The sequence below is a fragment of the Garra rufa genome, chromosome 13 (assembly GCF_049309525.1).
Source record: "Garra rufa chromosome 13, GarRuf1.0, whole genome shotgun sequence".
In the NCBI taxonomy this organism is placed as follows: Eukaryota; Metazoa; Chordata; class Actinopteri; order Cypriniformes; family Cyprinidae; genus Garra; species Garra rufa.
This window is the reverse complement of record NC_133373.1, coordinates 15496120-15515577: the sequence shown is the minus strand read 5'-3', so window position 1 is coordinate 15515577 and position 19458 is coordinate 15496120. Positions and strand designations below refer to the sequence as shown.

Genomic DNA, 19458 nt, shown 5'->3' with positions numbered 1-19458 from the left:
AGATAGGCGTTTTAAAGAATGTCACTACCGAAAACCGTTTTTTCCATAATTAAACAGTTTTTGTGGTTTTCAGTATTTAATAAAAAGATATTGGTAAACATCTAATATTTGAATAGCTACTTAAATGCTTTTTAAATTAGTTTTTTTTGGTTGTGGGACAGCAGTTTGCACCAGTTCACAGCGTGCACCTAAGTCTATAACCAACTAGGCTACAACAAAAGCACACTATCATACTTAAACCCTGCCAGTTTATTACTCACTTAATAATAGCCTATTTCTGAATGGTGCACGTCCGTTTGCAAAAAACCGGCTCCTATTTATATATATATATATATATTATATATATATATATATATATATATATATATATATATATATTATATATATATTCCGTCTTTGCATTCATTTTTTCCAAGTAAACTTATGTCATTCAGCTTACATGCAGTGAAAGGCTTTGAAGCCACTTGAGCTGGGCGCGTTATTGATCGTATCCGCCGTTGTGGGCGTCGCGCCTCAGCGTGTCTGAAACAGGAACTGGAGCCGCTGTCATTCAGCTGAGCGCACAAAGGTGAGCGCGCCGTCAGCCATATTCTCACAGCCGGACTCTGTGCTCATTTCCTCGGAGGGAGGGGAATTTTCGGCCGAAGCTGGACTGAATTGACTCACCGGCTCTGGTAAGATTTCCTCCGATCGATTATCGCTTGGGTCAAAGACCACAACCCTATCGGCTATATTTCATTCACGCGTTTCTCTTTGTACTGACGCCGCCCAGTTCAAAGCGAAATCTCTACCAACAGGTGTTGCTCTGATTATCGCAGTGGGATAGCCTGTATCTTAGGCTACTGTCCAGATGGGGCGTTTTACAAACATGAAAAGGAAAAAAAGACAAGCTTCCCATTTTTATAGCTAGGTATGACTAACGTTACCAGGTGGACAAAAAAAGCTCTATGCAAATTTGTGTTTAGATAGTGAGTGACTACGCATGGGAACTGAGAACGGTTTTCAGTTTCATTTAGTAAAAATATGAACATCGGTTAAAGCTTCAGACGTGCGTTCTTCTGCCGGTGCGAATGAATCAACCTAGAAATACTCTTGACAGTGTTTCACAACGCCAGGCTTCAGCGAAACGCGGCATTGTAGTTCGAATCCCGAACAAATGACTCTTATGAGCCAGTAACGTTTAGTGAATCCAAAACACACCTACAGCCTGACTGATAAATGTAATCCAGCTCCTAAGTGAGTGATTCAAATGAGTCGGTTCTTTTTAATGAATCAAAAACACAATGGGTTCTTATAGTGAATCAATAAAAACAGCGCTTGCCGTGAAATGAATGCCGAATAAATGACGAACCGGATCTTTTTAGTACATCAAAACCATGCACATCACATCAATACTAAAGTACTGACTCACTTACGACTCATCATATACCACAGCTGTTAAATTGTGCTATATTATAGGCTAGCCTATAGGCTCATACGATTACAATAATTAGTTACTGACTGGTTGTTAATATAATTACGCGAAGATACATGCCGTATTATATTTGTGGTATTTTATAATCACGACTGAATGAAATGGACGTATTTTGTTCTGTGTTTTAATTGATATGTGTTTAATGAAAGGTCATTAAATATGTAATGCAGTTTATTTCTGATTTGTTGAAATAGAATTTAAATAAAACATAATAATTTAGCCTAGAGATCAAATTTTCTTTGTTGTTGCCCTCAGCTGTCTTTCTTTTTTATTTGTTAGTAGGAGTGTAAAAGCTGTCCCATCCCTAAAGATGACATAACTTCTGACTCCATATTTGCTCTCATAATACAGACATATCTAAACTATCATAAATGTCCAAAACTGCATGTTCTTTTATGTCTTCTCATAAAAGCTACATACCCACACTTAGTTTTATGTAAATATCTTCCATATCTCGCATGATTCAGTTACCGCTACATTTAATAACCGAATATTTGACTTCATTCCCTATCAAGGCTCGGTCTTTGGGAAACAGAGACTGGAGCAAATATTTGTAGAATGGGGTGGGGACTTTAAATTGAAAGGCGGTGGTGAGGCTGTCACAATCTTTGAGTTCCAGTTTTTTATCGTGATTCACATGGAGTGCGTCAGATTTTATTCTCACCGATCTTTAAAATGACAGACAGACTGTTTGTGAGTCATTCTCACTAGCACTGCTCAAACGCGTTTCTCCTCTTTCTGCTTCAGAGGGAGGCTCCGTGGAAATACACAATATTCGTTGACAGAAGAGATCCTCAACAGGATTCAAAATGCCTAAACCTGTAAGTATTCACTGAGTTTCATTCTATTATTGTTAAAATGTTTACCAGTTATTTGTATAGGAAGTTAAGTATGAGTGTTTAGCGTGTTTTAACTTCTCTTCAGTGTTTTGAAATATTCTGGAGGGCTAGTCTGATAAATCTTTTTTTTTTTTTTTTTTGTATCGTGACTTTATATTTTAACTTGACATAGAATGAAAGTCTGGTTCTTAATTGTTACATCTTTAGAAAAGTTGTCTATAAACATTTTCATGTTTGTTAGCCAAATCAGTTCCCATTAAGTTACTTCTTATAGGCACATTTATTTGTTTCAAGGCGGAGTTTATAAGGTTTGGCTCTTGTTTACACCTGTTTTGTCTGGTTTACAAAATTATAGTAGTAGTAAGAATGTTTGACTTTATGTAGTTAAAATGTGTTTGTTTGGAACAAACACAGTATTGAATGTTTTCTGTGTTTGCTTATAAACACTCTTAAAACAGCAAGTGCAGCCTGAAGCATGTGTTTTCAGTTTGTTTAAGATGGTAACAGGGTTGTCAGGAAGAGAACAGAGGAAATGACATCATGTTGCTTTCCTCAAAGCTTCTCATTCATCCTTGGCGCTCAGCACTGCCTACTGAAATGCTGAAAGCAGAGGCTTGTTCTTGCTGCCATGGTCAGTTTGGATGAAACTAGGTTTGAGATTATATTTCAAAGATTTTTCAGTCATTTAGATGCTTTTAAATGTAGATTGGTTAGTAAAAAGCATCTGATATGATATGATATATTGTTTAGGGTTAACATTTTTGAAGCTGTACACTGTTTAAAAATAATATGATTTATAGGTTTCTGTTTTCTTACTATTTTTCATCCTGTTTCATAGTTTCAGGTGTGCCTATAATCAGCACTTTCAGCAGCTGAGGGTGTTTCCTCTCAAATCTTTGTTATCGTTTGTTCTGCTGAATAATTGATAACTAGACAATGCCTGTTACGCCCTTTGGTGATGTAGCACAAAAGCTCATTGTGCTGTAATCAATCCTCATGTGCTCTCGGGCTTTAGCTCAAACCAGCTCAATGAAAGCCTAACAGTACCATCCAAATTGGAACGTTAGGAAAAAGGCAGTTCTTAGCAGAAATGAATTCAGTAACTCAAGACATGCAACACTAAAGCAGAAGTACATTTTTGTTCCCTATTTTTATAGTGCATGTCATCAAGGCAGCATTTCAACTACTTGTTTAGCAAAAATCCCAAAAATGTAACAATACATACAATTCACTGCAGTTTTCAGCTGAAAACAACATTAAAAAAGAACCCTTCAAACACATTATGATTACATTGGCAGATTATCAGAACACTTTTGCCATAGTGCATGATTTGTAAACTAATACATGTTGGTTTTTGCACCATATAACCAGTTTCATATGTATGGCTTTAAGTAAACTTGCTTGTTACCTCACCTGGTACTACACTGTAGAGCTGCAAAACGATAAATCGCGATTAATTGATTTTAAATAATAGGTTATGTTTGGATACTGTATGTGTGTGTACTGTGTATATCTACTATGTAGGGCTGTGCAATATGGACAAAATAATCATATTGCGATTTTTTGAACGAATATTGCGATTGCGATTTTATTTGCGATTTTTTTTTTTTTTTTGCTTTTTCAAACAAGCTACATACATACATTCTAAATGTATTCAGTGCACAAGAAGTGCATAACAAAACATTTCACCATGAAATAACATAGTATTAAGTTTAATAAACAAAACAGTAGTAAAATTGTCTTTAAAACAGACAACATAAAATAAATAAGCCATTTTACTTTTTTCCCGGTACTTTAGCCTACTTTGTGCAATAACGAATAGATTCATTTCAGTGGAAAAATAAGTCCAAAACTCTAAACTTTAACATTTTGCGGGTTCTAAAAATTTTTTTTTTTTTTTTTTTTAGAAATTCTTATGTTTTAATTTTTCTGATAATGAAAAAGCATAAACATTTATTTATTTTTAATCAAATGAAAAATAAACCCTTTTAATTTTTGTCAAACAAACAGAAATTTACTGTTAAAATCAATGCGTGGAAGAAAAATTATAGTCAGTTTAAAACGTTTAAATAATAATTAAGTGGTTAATCTTGTTGTAATATTTTTTTTTATCATATATATTGTTTTATGTAAATTATTTAAATAGGAATATATAAACACCTACATTATACTGTACAAAAGTAATACAAGACTAATATTGTTCTGTTACATGTTAAACCGTACTTTTATTTTGACAGGTTGCAGTGAAGTTTCTATGTGTATCTGATGCTAGTTTTCTCAAATGAAACGGTAAAAGTGAAACTCACAGCAGCGATTTGGCGATTGAGTTTATCTGTTCATGTGAGATGCAAGTGCCAAAAATTAGCGGGAGCGTCACGCGTGCTTCAGTCTGCATGTAGTAAAGAAATAAAACGCGTCTCTACCATTCATACATACAGAAGCAAACGGAACATGCAGGATTCATATTAAAACGGTCTTTTTGCATTTCAGTTTTCACAGACACTAGTCCATATCGCGATTTGAATTAAGTGACAGACCAACTTTTGATTTATTAATCCAAAAATCGACGAATTACGTGGCATTCCGCGCTATAGTAAATTGGGTTTTTATGAATGGAGTCCGCGATCCAGTCCGTGTTTTCTTGGAGGAGACATTGTAATCACGCGACCATGAAGAGACAGAAATGACATGCCTTAGTGTAAATAAGATAAATAACATAAGGCAATTTAGTATGTTTAATAAAAGAACTATGTATAGACCTGTTCTATAGGAAAGATAACCTTAAATGACTTCTATTGTGATCTGGCGCTATATCGAAAATAAAATGGACTTGACGTTCAAGGGGGGCGGGGGTGCTGTTGGGGGGATAGATAAAATCGCAGCCTTGTGCGGTTTAGAAATCGCATGTGCTTAAATCGCGATTTTTTTGCGATTGCGATTAATTGCACAGCCCTACTACTATGTATATATAAATACACACACATACATGCGTATATATTAGGGAAAATATATTTTATATTTATAAATTATATACAAGTGTTTACGTGCAAATACATACAACACGTACAAATATTTACAATATGTAAATGTATGTATTTATACATGTGTACATAATAAATATACACAGTGCACACATATATAGTATGCCAACAGAAACTTATTTTGAATCGATTAATCGCGACTAATCGTTTCGCAACTCTATTGGATTGCTTTGCGATGTGCCAGGGAATCGCAAGTCCTGATAAAAAAGCTCAATACTTGTAGAAGCAAGCTAAAATGGCATGGTTGCTTCGGCAAATATGCTTTTCTGTCACATTCGCTTTTGTTAACACTATCAGATAGGTTTAGCGTTTTAGGATTCAGTGTAAGTCGTACATAATTTGTGCAATAGAGCATTTAATTTCAGTTCCAAACTGCTGTGATACATACAACAACCAAAATAAAACATTGCCATATTGACTTTTTTCAGTTTTCTGACAAGACTCTTTTATCACTCACTCTTTTATCATTGTGAAGCAACAAAATATAATTTTACAGAAATGTCGCCAACAGCGTTTTTTTTTCCTTTCCAATAAGCCTTGGTTGCAACATTTGCAAATGGTAAATATAGGTTTTGAATATTTAGATGGTTTCTTTGCTGTTGTTTTGGCCCAGCTACTGTATAATTCAATAGATCCTTAAAAATAAAGTCGATGCTTAGTAGATTTAGCAAAGAATCATCCTTAGAAGAACTGTAAAAATCTCTAATTCACTAGCTGACTTTGTATGTTGTTTAACAGTAAATGCGTGCGTCTGTGATTTGTCTGTGATCTTTTAGTAGTCAGTCAGAATTTTAATTGCCTTGTAACGTAGATTATTTGGTCTGATGATGTCTGTTGCCTGATGATGGTAATTGGAACCTGAGCACTGGTGACTGTGCTTGATTTTGCCAGTATATTGCAGCCAAAAAAAAGTTTGTCGGTCAGCTAAAACCTTTTTGAGAGCAATGCAGAGAAATACTGAGACTCTATTAAAATGCAGCCTGATGCAGGAGGTAGACCACTGAGAGGATGTTTCTGAAAGAGACCCTTTGTTTTGCTGGGTAAATGGATACCCCTAGTCTCCCCCTCTTTGGAGAGTTGGATGCCAGTCTTTAGGCTGGACTCTTCGCCACTAGATTTCAAATGTACACAGTGGGCCTATGATTCTTCATCTATATTAAGTTATTTAGTGTTAATTATTTGTGTGTATTTGTTTATTTAGTAACTAACACCAACAATGGATTTCTGTGTGATTGTGTGTTTACTGTTACAGTGCTGTTTTCGGGAAAGGTCCCAGCAGACTCTTTAAGCTTCGTACAGAAAGTTCTTTCCATATAATAATGCTTGTAAGGTGTTGATTATTCACTAGAACTGTTTATAGGCTTTCTCTATAAAGTTTTATGTTGAGTATGACTGGGTGAGCAAGTTATATAATCGATATCGATATAGTCTTGAAATATAGTGTACATTTACTCATTTAGCACATGCTTTAATCCAAAGCAACTGGAGAATGATACCAAAAAAGCAATTGATCAAAGTTAGAACAGAAGTAGTGCTTCCATAGCATATGTCCAGAAGTACCAGAGTGATACCATGCTAAATTTTTTTTATTTAGCTGTTCTGGTGACAGTTGGGTGTATTGAGTGTCTGTGGAAGTTTTGGGAAATGGCCCCACTGTATTTGGTATTATTATCTCAATATGTACGGTATTTGCTGTGAAATGGCTTACAATGTTAATTTTTTATTTTTTTATACACACAGAAACTGTAATTTCAACCAGACAGTTACTGTTGCAAGAAGAATCAAAATATTGAATATTGAACCAGTGTTATTTTACTATCATTGATATACTATTATAGTTTTGGTTCATATTTTAAATGAAATAAAATTGTTATATTTCACCGCATTGGAATTATAAGGTTCTGTCTGCATTCTAAGCACTTCTGAGATATTGAGCTTCAAATTTTTTGCATTCCATAGACTTCTGTAGGTAAAACCTTTTTGTTTTCTAAAAAAAGGCCAAAAATATACACAAATTACAAAAGAAACATCACATAATGTAAATAAGTATGTAAATAACTCAAATTTGACAGATAGAACTTTATAATTTCAATGCGGTAATTTTGTTTTAAGTTTTAGTAATTGTTGTGTGCTTTCATAATTTTTATTATTATATTTATTTATTTTCATTTTTGCTTATTTGGTTTAAGTTTTTTTTTTTTTTAGTACTTTTAAAAGAAGAAACATTGACTTGGCAACTAGCTGAAGTGAAATAAATGTAACTTTTTGTATATTATATACATTATTACAGCAATTACTGTCGTTTGAATGACTTTTTTTGTTTTTTAAATAATAATACACCAAGTTCACCATATGACTTCTCTTCCCCTTTTATATTTCATGGAAGAAAGTAAATTCTGGTGTTTTTCATGGATTTTTTGAAGCTTTGAAGCTTTAATTACTATTAAATTGCCATAACCAGTCTGTATGACTGTATGACTATTTTGTTTGGAAAAAGACAATCAAACAAGTAACATTCTTTAAAATCCCCCCTTTTGTGTTCCATGGAAGAAAGAAAGTCACACAATGTTTGAAGCAATGTGAGTGTGAGTAAATGATGACCGAATTGTCATTCTGATATGAACTATTCCTTCGTTTTTTGTATTAGTGGAAAGGGTGGAATCTGTATGCTTGTGTGAGTTTCTGTTTACATAGTTATGCAATTTCATAGTGGAGCATTTGTTTTAAAGCAGTTACATAATTAGAAATGGTTATTTCTTGCTCACACCCAGTATGGTGTGTCTGTGATTCTCCACCAGTAGTCTCTTCACTAACAGTTCTCATGGTAATCACATGAATATGGATCACTGAATCAGATGTACAATCCCAACAATGTTAATTCTTGTCTTTCTTTTTTAAATTGGCTCTCACAAATGATTCCTTGTTGCTTGATCCTGTGAGTCTGTTGTCTGTTCATAGCAAGAAAACGCCTCCGTTTCATGTTTCTTGGGAAATTGCTTCAAATGACTCTGTTGTCCCATAAAATGGTGCAAATTTGATTGTAGAGCAGTTTCAGGCTTTTTCTGGTTGACTTAGTCCTGTCAAACATTAATGGTAGAATAGATTGGCATTTCCCCTTTACAAATAGTTGCTGAGTCGCATTGTTCTGTGAAGCCACTCCTGTCGTTTTCCCAGTTTCTTTTAAGCCATGTCTGCTTGAAGAACCATAGTCTGGGTCATCAGCTTGTTACACAATCAGACTAAAGTTGTCAACATCGATTGTTACTACTTCTTTTTTTTTTTTGCTTGTGATTGTCTTTTCAGTGCAGTTTTTTTATTACCTTTACCTCTGTACTTGCTTCTATAAAATGAAAACCGTAAAATATAAAGTTATAACCATTTAGTAATAGATGACCTTTTTCTTCTCAGCTGATTTGACAACACAAATGTCAACAGTGGTTGCTAATGTATTTTCTCTCTCTCTCTCTCTCTCTCTCTCTCTCTCTCTCTATCTCTATCTCTATCTCTCTCTCTCTCTCTTTAGGTAAATGTTCGCGTCACGACGATGGACGCAGAGCTGGAGTTTGCCGTTCAGCCCAGCACAACTGGCAAGCAGCTATTTGACCAGGTCTGCAACTAAACCAATAGATGAACAAGCACTGACTAGGGTCTCGTGCATGAATACTAAAAGAAGCTATCTAGTGGTTCCAAGGAGTTTTCACAGTATTCGCTTAAACTTTGTTTTCATTTTCCATAGAAGAAAAAGAGATCAAAGAAATCAAAACTTGGAGTTGGTTTGACTCAGTTTTTAGAAGTTCCGGTTGTGTAACAGACAATCCTTTCAATCATTTGCAATCAATCATTTTAATCCCTCAATGACAACTTCTCATTCTCTTCCCACAATTCCTTGATCTTAAACAAATTCATGTCACTCGGGTAAAGCAGGGTTGAAAAAGACTGTAAACAGTTATTCAGAGAAATTTTAAAAGGTAAATCGAGACTACAAAAGAGAAATTTACATTCGTTTTTTTTAGTCAAATACTTTTGCTTAAACAAAAACAGGACTGATGGTATATTGGTTAAGCACAAAATAGAGCAGGAGGGAAACTGTATAGATATAATCTTATATATCAGATTATTAGAATGTGAAATATATCAAAGTTTTAAAATAATTTTTAAATAAGTAGTATTTGAAATGATTTATAATTTCAGAAATGCATAAATGTATATAAATAAATACTATTTATTTAAAATCATAGCAACAACCAGTTAAGGACGTCACAGAACAAACTCCGACTTCACTGGGCATCCGTCAGTAGCACCAATGCCTGTGACCTAATTTAATTACCGGCTTGGTGACTTGGGATAATCCCCTGCAAATAGAAGGCCAGAACACCACGAAAACCTCACAGCATGAGTTTTTCTTCTTTAAAAGAGCATATCCCTTGACGCATGACTCATTGACCATTACACCGATGTGCTTATTGACTGCCACGACTGTGGAAACAGTGAATAAGGGCCGTCCCTTTCTCATCACACTCTAGTTTTCCCATTCGGAGCAGAACCCACAGCTGAAATGGTCTCCACTTCAGAGTAAGTGCTCTTAAAGAGCCAGTCATGAACTGTGGATGGCACACAACATACATGAGAGGTTTTCACTGGAGCCTCCGGTAGTCCAACTGTCCATGCTGGCATACAAGTCGCATACAAAAAAAAAAAAAGACATGAGTTTCATGCTTTTACAGAAAATTATGGTTCTTAACGTCCAGAGCATTATGGATAATTATGTAATATATCTGAGCAGGGTGTTTAATTTAACTAAAGGTGATTTTACCTAACTTTAGTCTTGGAAATTGGTGCCATGACCCGGGTTTAGATGACTCTTGTATTTCCTCTTATTCCTCTATTGTAAAAGTTAAGTTTAAATATTTCTCTACTTGGGTTATATACACTTTCTCAAATAACTCTGACACTGAGCTTAGAGATGCTTAGAACCTGTTGAGCTGGTTTATAGTTGCGCATTTCTGTTGCGTCCTTGTCACCAGCTTGTTTGGATTTTTATTTTATTTTTTCTGGGATATGGTATGATTGTAAATGGTTATGAAAAGCAATCCAAGTGCAATAGAAGATCTAACTGGTTGAAGGAAAAAAATATTGCTTATCAAAACATTTGTCATGAGTTGGTTTCTATTTAGATTTCTATCATAATTTGTCCCCTAACTAAAGTGTCCTTTAGCTGTGTTCACACAGGTAAAGAAAAATACTGTTGTCAGTCCTGTTTGGATTTCTTACTAGACTTCGGTTACTAGACTGACAAGCTCATTTTATAACCAACAGGACGTACATTTTCAGGAAGACTATAATTTAAAAGCGAGTTTGGATGTGTGCTTCATAAACGGAATCGCACTTGGAAAATTATTATCTGTCGTGTCATTGACTTATTTCTTATATTAATTATGACTTATATTAATTCTTTGCTGCCAATCACAAACAAAATCCGGAAAAAATATTTGCGTTGGTGGAATAGAGAAGAAAAAAACCCTAAACTGGAAGAAACACTGGACCCTGAGCATTTGAGAAATGAAAGCATCTGTGAAAATTAAATCTATTAGTATATTTGCACCTAACATTTCCTGCAGTGTAGTTTTGTGTTTCAAAAATTTCAATGTGGCACATATCCTGTTATTTGTTTATTCATTTATTCATTCATTCGGGGGTGATGCATACTGAATGTGTGACACTACATCAGTAGTAGATCAGATGTTCTTATGTTTTGTCTCTAACAGTAGCTTTTAAGTTAAGTTTACCTGTTTACGCCAATTTGTGTCAGATTAGTTGTATGTCATAAATGTACACTAAGATTCAAAAGTTTGGGGTCAGTGATTTTCTTCATTATACATTACATTTTAAAGGATATTAAAATAGAAAACAATTATTGGTTGGACCAGCAAGTGATGGCCACTGCATCAGAGCTGCAACATTTGCCAAAACGGTAATAAATACCATGGTGCTCAAAGCCTCTAGGAAATTGTGTACGTGCGTGTAGAAATATTGAAATCTAAAGTTTTCCCTTCAGGGCCTCTGGTGCTCATCACCCTCCACCCCTGCAAAAGCTAATGAGTGTGAATGACAGTATTTACTGTGGTATATTCTTTAAATATGGCCTTTATTCTGTTTTCATGAAAAAGTAATCCTGTGCTCTGTTGTATTTCAAATCATCAAGTGTACAACAGTCGTAAAGCAGTCAGCAACAGTTCAATAATTCATTTATCTATTTATTGTGTGCTAAAAGGTGTCAACTTTTTCCTGACAGGTGGTGAAGACCATCGGGTTACGTGAAGTATGGTACTTCGGACTACAGCATATGGACAGCAAAGGGTACCTTACATGGCTGAAACTTGATAAAAAGGTACAGTAATTGCACATTTAGCAAAACCACAATCTAGATATTTTTTTTTTATTTGAATGTGTTTTAATAGATCTTTGTTAGGGTTTTTGTTTTCTATCCTCACTGCAGTCTAGTACTTCAAGGAAGTACTCCCCGTTTTCATAAATGTATTTAAATAAGTATTTGACATTTTTGATGACATAGATTCTCAAGCGTACATTACTCATACATGCCTTTCATCTATTGTGACCGAGTCAGTAGGCTGAACATTTAAATTATGTTTCCTCGTTGTTGTCTTTATACAACTGATACAGTATCCTTCGAAGGAAAGCGGATTTCCTCATACATGGAAATGAATGACTTTTTGTGAAATTGACTTTTTTATTGTTTCACTTTGTTGATTATTAATTGTTTGATTAATTATTAGAATAAGAGGCTTTCAAAATGCAAGCATGAGCAGCACAGCAGCGTAACTGCAACTGCAGGCCTGCTTTCTACTTTAATATTTAATTTATTATAAACTGTACAATTATTATTATTATTAGGAATAGACCATCAAGAATTATGAACTTTATCATCATGAAAACTAATTTGAATTATGTGACACATTTACATCCAGTAAATTGCTTAAAGCATATGTTGGATATAGTCAGACTTGCTGAATACACAATATTTGTTTCAGTTTTTTTAAGTGATTACTGGCTAGTATCACACAGAAATACACTGTGTCCTAGAAGGACTGGTATTTTAAAAAGGTGTGAAATATTTAAGCAAATGCAGCTCATAACTGAGATTTTAACCCTCCATAAATTAGGAGCAGTCAAAGAAAAAGGGAGATTTTCAGGAGAAGAAACTTGTTTGGTTTCATTCCACTTGTAAGCACTTCACAGATCAGAGCTTGAAATGAAGAGACGAGAGAAAGATCACTTGTTTAACCCTAAAACTCACACATTTAAAAAATAAATGATGTTGGTTGTGATTGATTGATTGGTGTTATTAAAAAAAAAAAAAAAAAACACTCTGCTCCAACTCTATTTCATTTGGGCAGAATAGCAAAGGCTGTTATGCAATTAAATTAATATATGTGCTGCATGTTTCAGAGTGAAGCACAGCACTTTGTTCATTTACATCTGAGCAGCTTGTAATCTGATATTTTCAGTCTCTCAGAGCGGCTCAGCTCACAGCTCACGCTGTTTGACGTCAACATATCTTGGAAGAACGCATTCTGCATGAACCGTCTTCCCAAAACAGCCGTTCATGAGAGAACCAGAAAAGTTTTAAAGTAAAAGATGGCTGGTTTAACAATTAAAAATGAATGTTTAGTTTGTTTAGTAGCAGTGCAGGGACATGTTTTTTTTTTCCAAAATTGTGCAGCCCTACACAAATCAAACATACTAAATGAACACATACAAATAGTGCAGTTTTACTGAATATGAGCACTCTTGACACTAGGGATGTGTCCGAATCTGAATATCTTGTTCGGAAAGGAAATGACGTATACTACAAAACCCCTAAAAGAAAATAAATAGGAGATGGGAGGAAAAAAAATATATTACAGTGCTTTTTCTCGCAGTTATATCGTTAGGTAATTATACTGTGTATATAATTTGCGGGCATCAGGGAGCCGATTTTAATGTGCGAGGCATTTAATTCGCTTTTGAATGTGCACTCGCTTTTTACTTTCACTTTTGCAGTTATTCGTTTTCCGTGCTTTTCTGAATACAGATTCGCTATTCGGGCACATCCCTACTTGACACTCATGCTGCTTAGCCAATCAGAATAAAGGACTTACTGGCGTATAAATAAAACATTAATTTACTCACTTTTTACCTAAAACGAGGAAGCAAATAACTTGTGGGAACAAATATGTATTTGAACCCTGTTGTTACTTAAAGGATCCACAGCTGTTTTTTTGTTGGTTTTGTGATTGTTCATGAGTCCCTTGTTCGTCCTGAAAGCTAAACTGCCTGCTGTTCTTCAGAAAAATCCTTCAGGTCCCACAAATTCTTTGATTTTCCAGCATTTTTGTGTATTTGAACCCTTTCTAACAATGACTGTATGATTTTTAAATCCATCTTTTCACACTGAGGACAACTGAGGGACTCATATGCAACTATTACAGAAAGTTCAAAAACTCACTGATGCTCCAGAAAGGAAAAATGATACATTAAGAGCTTGGGGTGAAAACTTTTGAACAGAATGGAGATGTGTACATTATTCTTATTTTGCCTAAATATTATATTTTTTTCATTTAGTACGCCAGAAGTTCTTCATTTAGTTTTACAGAAGATAGTTACATCTTTCCCAGAAGACTAAATAAGTTAAATTTACCCTGATCTTCAAATTCAAAAAGTTTTCGTTTATGTCCCTCAGTTGTCCTCAGTGTGAAAAGATATATCTCAAAATCATGAATTGAAAAAATCAAAGAATTTGTGGGACCTGAAGGACTTTTCAAAAGAACAGCAGGCAGTTTAACTGTTCAGGACAAACAAGAGACTCAAAAAACAATCACTAAACAAACAAACAAAAAAACAGTTGTGGATCATTGACGTAACAACACAGTATTAAGAATCAAGAGGATGTAAACTTTTGAACAGGGTCATTTTTATAAATTCAACTATTATTTTCTCTTGTGGGCTATATGTAAACATCTTTTATGTGAAATAACTTTTGACCTGAACTGTGTATCTTACAAATATCAACAAACATATCCTCAGAAGTGGCCTAAATGTACTAAAGCATATTAGTATTCCACAAAAGCTCAGTATAAAAACTTCACACTTTTTTTGCAGGTCTCCTCTCAGGATGTGCGTAAGGAGAACCCTCTTCAGTTTAAGTTCCGTGCCAAATTCTTCCCAGAAGATGTGGCGGATGAGTTGATCCAGGATATCACTCAAAAACTCTTCTTCATGCAAGTGAAAGATGGCATTCTGAGTGACGATATCTACTGTCCTCCAGAGACTGCTGTGCTTCTGGCCTCCTATTCGGTGCAGGCCAAATTTGGTGATTTCAGCAAGGAAGTGCACAGACCTGGATACCTGACCTCAGATCGACTCCTGCCCCAAAGGTGAGATATTCAGGACTGGCATAATTGGAACATGTTCTCCTGGAAGTATAGGATTTGGATTCTGCCATCATTGCTCATCAGCACTTGGATAACAAATAACAGTCTTTGTCCCTTCTGTTATTTGATTGCAGGGTTCTAGACCAGCACAAGTTGTCACGGGACCAGTGGGAGGAAAGGATTCAGGTGTGGCATGAGGAACATCGAGGAATGCTCAAGTAGGTTGAAGTCCTTTCAGAAGTTATTGTTATTTTTATAGTTACGGTATTTTTACAGCTAGCAGTCTTGGTGTGAATGGGCCTTAATGCTAAATGTAGATTTTAAATAGACAGTAGATTGTGGAAACGAGAAAACAATTCTGTCAGTCGGTTAGTCAAGCACACTTGTTGACTGATGCCTAATAATTGACTTGCTTGATATATCAGTCTATAGACCCTGGTGGTTTGACGTTATACAGTATACTATGCAATTATAGACGTCACTTGGCAAGTCCAGTGTAAACTGTAGGTTGTTTATGGTTGCTAACGTCTCAACTTTCCATATTAAGATAGAATTTAACTAAAGTGCAATCGCGGGTGTTTCTATATCAGCTGTTTTACATCTAATTTTATATTTTGATTTATATTCAAATTACATTTTGGGGCTATTCTAGTATTTTTTTATTTATTTTTAAATATACACTGCCGTTCAAAAATTTGGGATCTGTAAGACTTGTAATATTTTTTTAAGAAGTCTCTTATGCTCATCAAGAATACAGATAAAACAGTAATACTGCAAAATGATATTACAATATAAAATAATGGTTTCTATCTTAATATACATAAAAATAAAAAAAAAATTATGTGATGCAAAGGTGAATTTTTTTTATCAGCCGTTACTCCGGTCCTCAGTGTCATATAATGCTTCAGAAATCATTCTAATACTGATTTATTATTATAACTATTTATGTTGGCAATGGTTATGCTGCCAAATATTTTTTTGGAACCTGTGATACTTTTTTCGGGATTCTTTAATGAATAAAAAGTTCAAAAAACAGCATTTATTCAAAATAGAAATATTTTATAAAAGTCATTGCTATCACTTTTTATGAATTTAACACATCCTTGCTGAATAGAAGTAATAATTTCTTTCAAAAAAGAGAATAAAATGTACTGACTGTGTATATTGTTAGAAAAGATTTCTATTTTAAATAAATGCTGTTCTTTTTAACTTTTTATTCAAAGTACAAAATATTACAACAGAATATTAAGCAAACTGGTAATAAATCGGTATATTCTAATGATTTCTGAAGGTTAATGTGAAACTGAATACTGGAGTAATGATGCTAAAAATGCAGCTTTGATCACAGAAATAAATTAGACTTTTAATGAATATTAAAATAGAAGAACATTTGTAATATTTCACATAATAATATTTCACAATATTACTTTTTTTCTGTATTTTTAATTAAATAAACGCAGCCTTGATGACCATTGGAAACTATATTTTTAACTGCATTTAAAATAAAATACATTAAAAATCTTGCTGATCCCAAACTTTTGACAAGCAGTGTATACTATGAGTATTCAGATAATATTTTGAAATGTTTATGTTTTTAGTCTTCCTTTTAATTTTAATTTAAGTTTTAGTAATGTTATATGCTTTTGTATGTTTATTTAACTTGTAGTGATTTAAGAGCTTCAACTAAAATTTATTACAGTTAGTAATATGGACAACATTTTAAATTAAGTTTTAAAATCTAATATTTATATTTCATTTCTGTTGTATTTAAATTTTCTAAAAAGTATTTAGCTTTAGTAAAGCTTTAGTTTTAGTTCACACTGAAAAGAAGTGCCTTCAGTATTTAATTTACTGGATTTTGTCATTTAAGCTACCACATGAACAATGTAATTTATAAATATAATGTATATTATATAAATATGTGTACGACCCGAGTTGTTATGACTACATTGTGATATATTATTGCTATAAAACAACATATACTATGCTAAAACATTTTGGTCAGATCATCCACCAGCCTGTTACATACTAAATGTGATTATTCTGTTTTATTCTCCGTTCATAGAGAGGACGCAATGCTAGAGTATCTGAAAATTGCTCAGGATCTGGAAATGTATGGGGTGAACTATTTTGACATCAAGAACAAGAAGGGAACAGAGCTGTGGCTGGGTGTGGATGCCCTGGGCCTAAATATCTATGAGAAAGACGACAAGTGAGTTCAGCCTTTCCCTACATTCATTTGACATTATTCACATCTAAACTGCTTTTTCAACTTCAGTGCGTTTTTCTCTTTAAAAAAAAAAAAAAAAAACGATTTACATTCCCTCCCTTTACATTATGTCAGTACTATTGTAAAGTAATGGTTTTAGATAGTAATACTGTACTTGTAAACTACATGTACTGTATTGTTGCCATAATACCGTGGTATTTTTGTGGTATGTCAAGCTATTTGGTATTACACATACATCTTCTCTTAATTTGTGAAATTCAAGCTATTAAAAAGTGTTTTGTCATTTATTTATTTTTATTTTTTATTTTTTGTCACTCCAAGGACATGTGTTGTGGTTTAGTTTGGTTTGAGGACATTGTCCTTCGAATACGGTGCTCTTCTTTCCACGAACAGAGATCTGTGTGTGTGTACGTAAGTGCAGTGGCGACTAATGGCTTTTTCCCCACAATGCCCTCTATTTTAACCATAGCAACAAAGACTGGTTTTTCCAGCTATGCAGTCCTTGAAAACGTTGGGCAAGGATTGTGTATGTGACGGAGAGAAGGCTTCGCAAGTACACACGTAAAGATAAGAAAACCACGTTGCACAACCTGTGAAATAGTTCACATTCATTGAATCTTTGCTTGAGTTGTTGCATTAGCTGTGCTCTTCAAGGTATCTGCTGAGTGGCCCATATCCTTAGCTTCAGATATGACAAACATGTCTCCAAAAGCATGTAGTCATAGTTTATTACTGAGCGCTTTGATAGAAAAAGTAATGGCTAATGCCAAAATGCAGTACAAGGTGTTTTTGATTGCTTTATTTTTCCATTATCCCCACACTGTAAAAAGTTTTCACCAGTTTAAACTTAAAAACTTAAGTTTAGCAGCTGCATTAAAATTAAGTTAAATCAACTTTAAAGTACAAGTAATTTCAAATCATAAGTTAAATCAACTTAAAAGTACAAGTCATTTTAACTAAGTTTATGTCGTGAGTTGAAATGAATAGTAGTTTTACGTTGATTTAACTTAAAATTTTAAAGCAGCTGCTGAACTTACGTTTTTAAGTTGAAACTGGTAAAAACTTTTTACAGTGCATCAAATTGTTAGAACAATTCTAGATTTAGATTCTATTGAGTTCTTGGTAACACTTTACAATAAGGTTCCATTTGTTACTGGTAGTTAATGTATTAACTAACACGAACAAACAATGAACAATTAATGAACAATTACTATATAATTAGGCGCCGCTTTATTTTACAGAGTCTTTGTTGGACATTTTACATGTACTTACTATAGTAATAACAGTAAATTATGCATAATTACAAGAAGCTAACCATAAACCAAACCTAACCCCATATTAAGTTCACGCTGTTAATTAGAATTACTCAGTACTTATTTGTGTAATTGCAGTATAAAAAGGACACCTTAAAATAAACCTATAATTGCTATAATAATACTTATTTTTAATTAAAAATGTTTAATACAGTTTAGCATTTTCCTTCATTTAAAAGTAAGAATGATTGATTTTTAATGTATTAGGCCTTCTGTCCACAAGAGGAAAAAATAAGCAAGCATGTTTTAGCAGCTTTATTCCACCTAGACCAAGTTACACGAACATGTTTCTGGCACTATATTCCCATTAGAGCCAACCGAGTCAAGCAAGAGACATATTATAGACCAAATGTACAATCATAGCACTATGAGGACAAAAATGATGGCCTCTTACAATACTGTAAATTATATAAAATATATGAAAGGAGAAATGGAACAGTCAAGAGTTGTTGCATTCTATCCCATCTATACACCAAAATACCATAGTTTAGATTAATCGCATCCAAAATAAGTTTTATTTTACTTATTATGTGTGTGTGTGTGTACTGTGTAGGCTATATTTATTATGTATGTATACATAAATACACACGCACACATGCATGTGGGTCAAAGATGTCCACGTCAGAAAGTGATTTTATGTCCATAGAAAGCATGTTAAATGTAAGTAAAGTGTCGTCTTTTAAGGTTTAGGTTAAGGTTAAATACATTTTTGGAGATAAAAATGTCAAAATTTGGTCAATTAACACAATATTTATGTAAAAATTCAAACAACATGCTTATTCTGATTTGTACTTATTAAAATATATATAAAAGAATAAGGAAGTGTATTAATTCTTACTGACAAATGGGCAAAACCTAGGATAGTGGCACATTTTAAAAATGTAGAATTGCAACTAATTGGTATTCTGGGTGAAAATAATTTGTCTTTTAATATGTCATAAATTGATTGTTGTTGTAAATATGCCTGATAAGATTGTTACACTGAATGACATTTTAGTGGGTGTCTTCTGTAAATTAGAGAAAAATTTATGATATTTATTTTTTGCTCAGATAAAATTAAACAGAAAACGTTTTAATTTTTTTTTTTGGGGGGGGGAGGGGAAACAACAATTTAAAGCAGTAATACTCGT

The 19458-nt window shown here is 33.7% G+C and overlaps 1 protein-coding gene across 1 annotated transcript in view; it reads left to right on the top strand.

The window, feature by feature from the left end:
• The first annotated feature begins 528 nt into the window (after positions 1–528).
• The window catches only part of LOC141348726 (ezrin-like), a 32486-nt gene continuing 13556 nt past the window's right edge, over positions 529–19458 (top strand). Inside the window, exons 1-7 of the mRNA XM_073852997.1 lie at positions 529–674; positions 2222–2295; positions 8878–8961; positions 11647–11742; positions 14514–14788; positions 14920–15003; positions 16851–16997. Of these exons, the coding sequence (XP_073709098.1) occupies positions 2284–2295; positions 8878–8961; positions 11647–11742; positions 14514–14788; positions 14920–15003; positions 16851–16997 (698 nt within the window). The 5' untranslated portion in view covers positions 529–674; positions 2222–2283. The remainder of the gene's footprint in view (positions 675–2221; positions 2296–8877; positions 8962–11646; positions 11743–14513; positions 14789–14919; positions 15004–16850; positions 16998–19458) is intronic.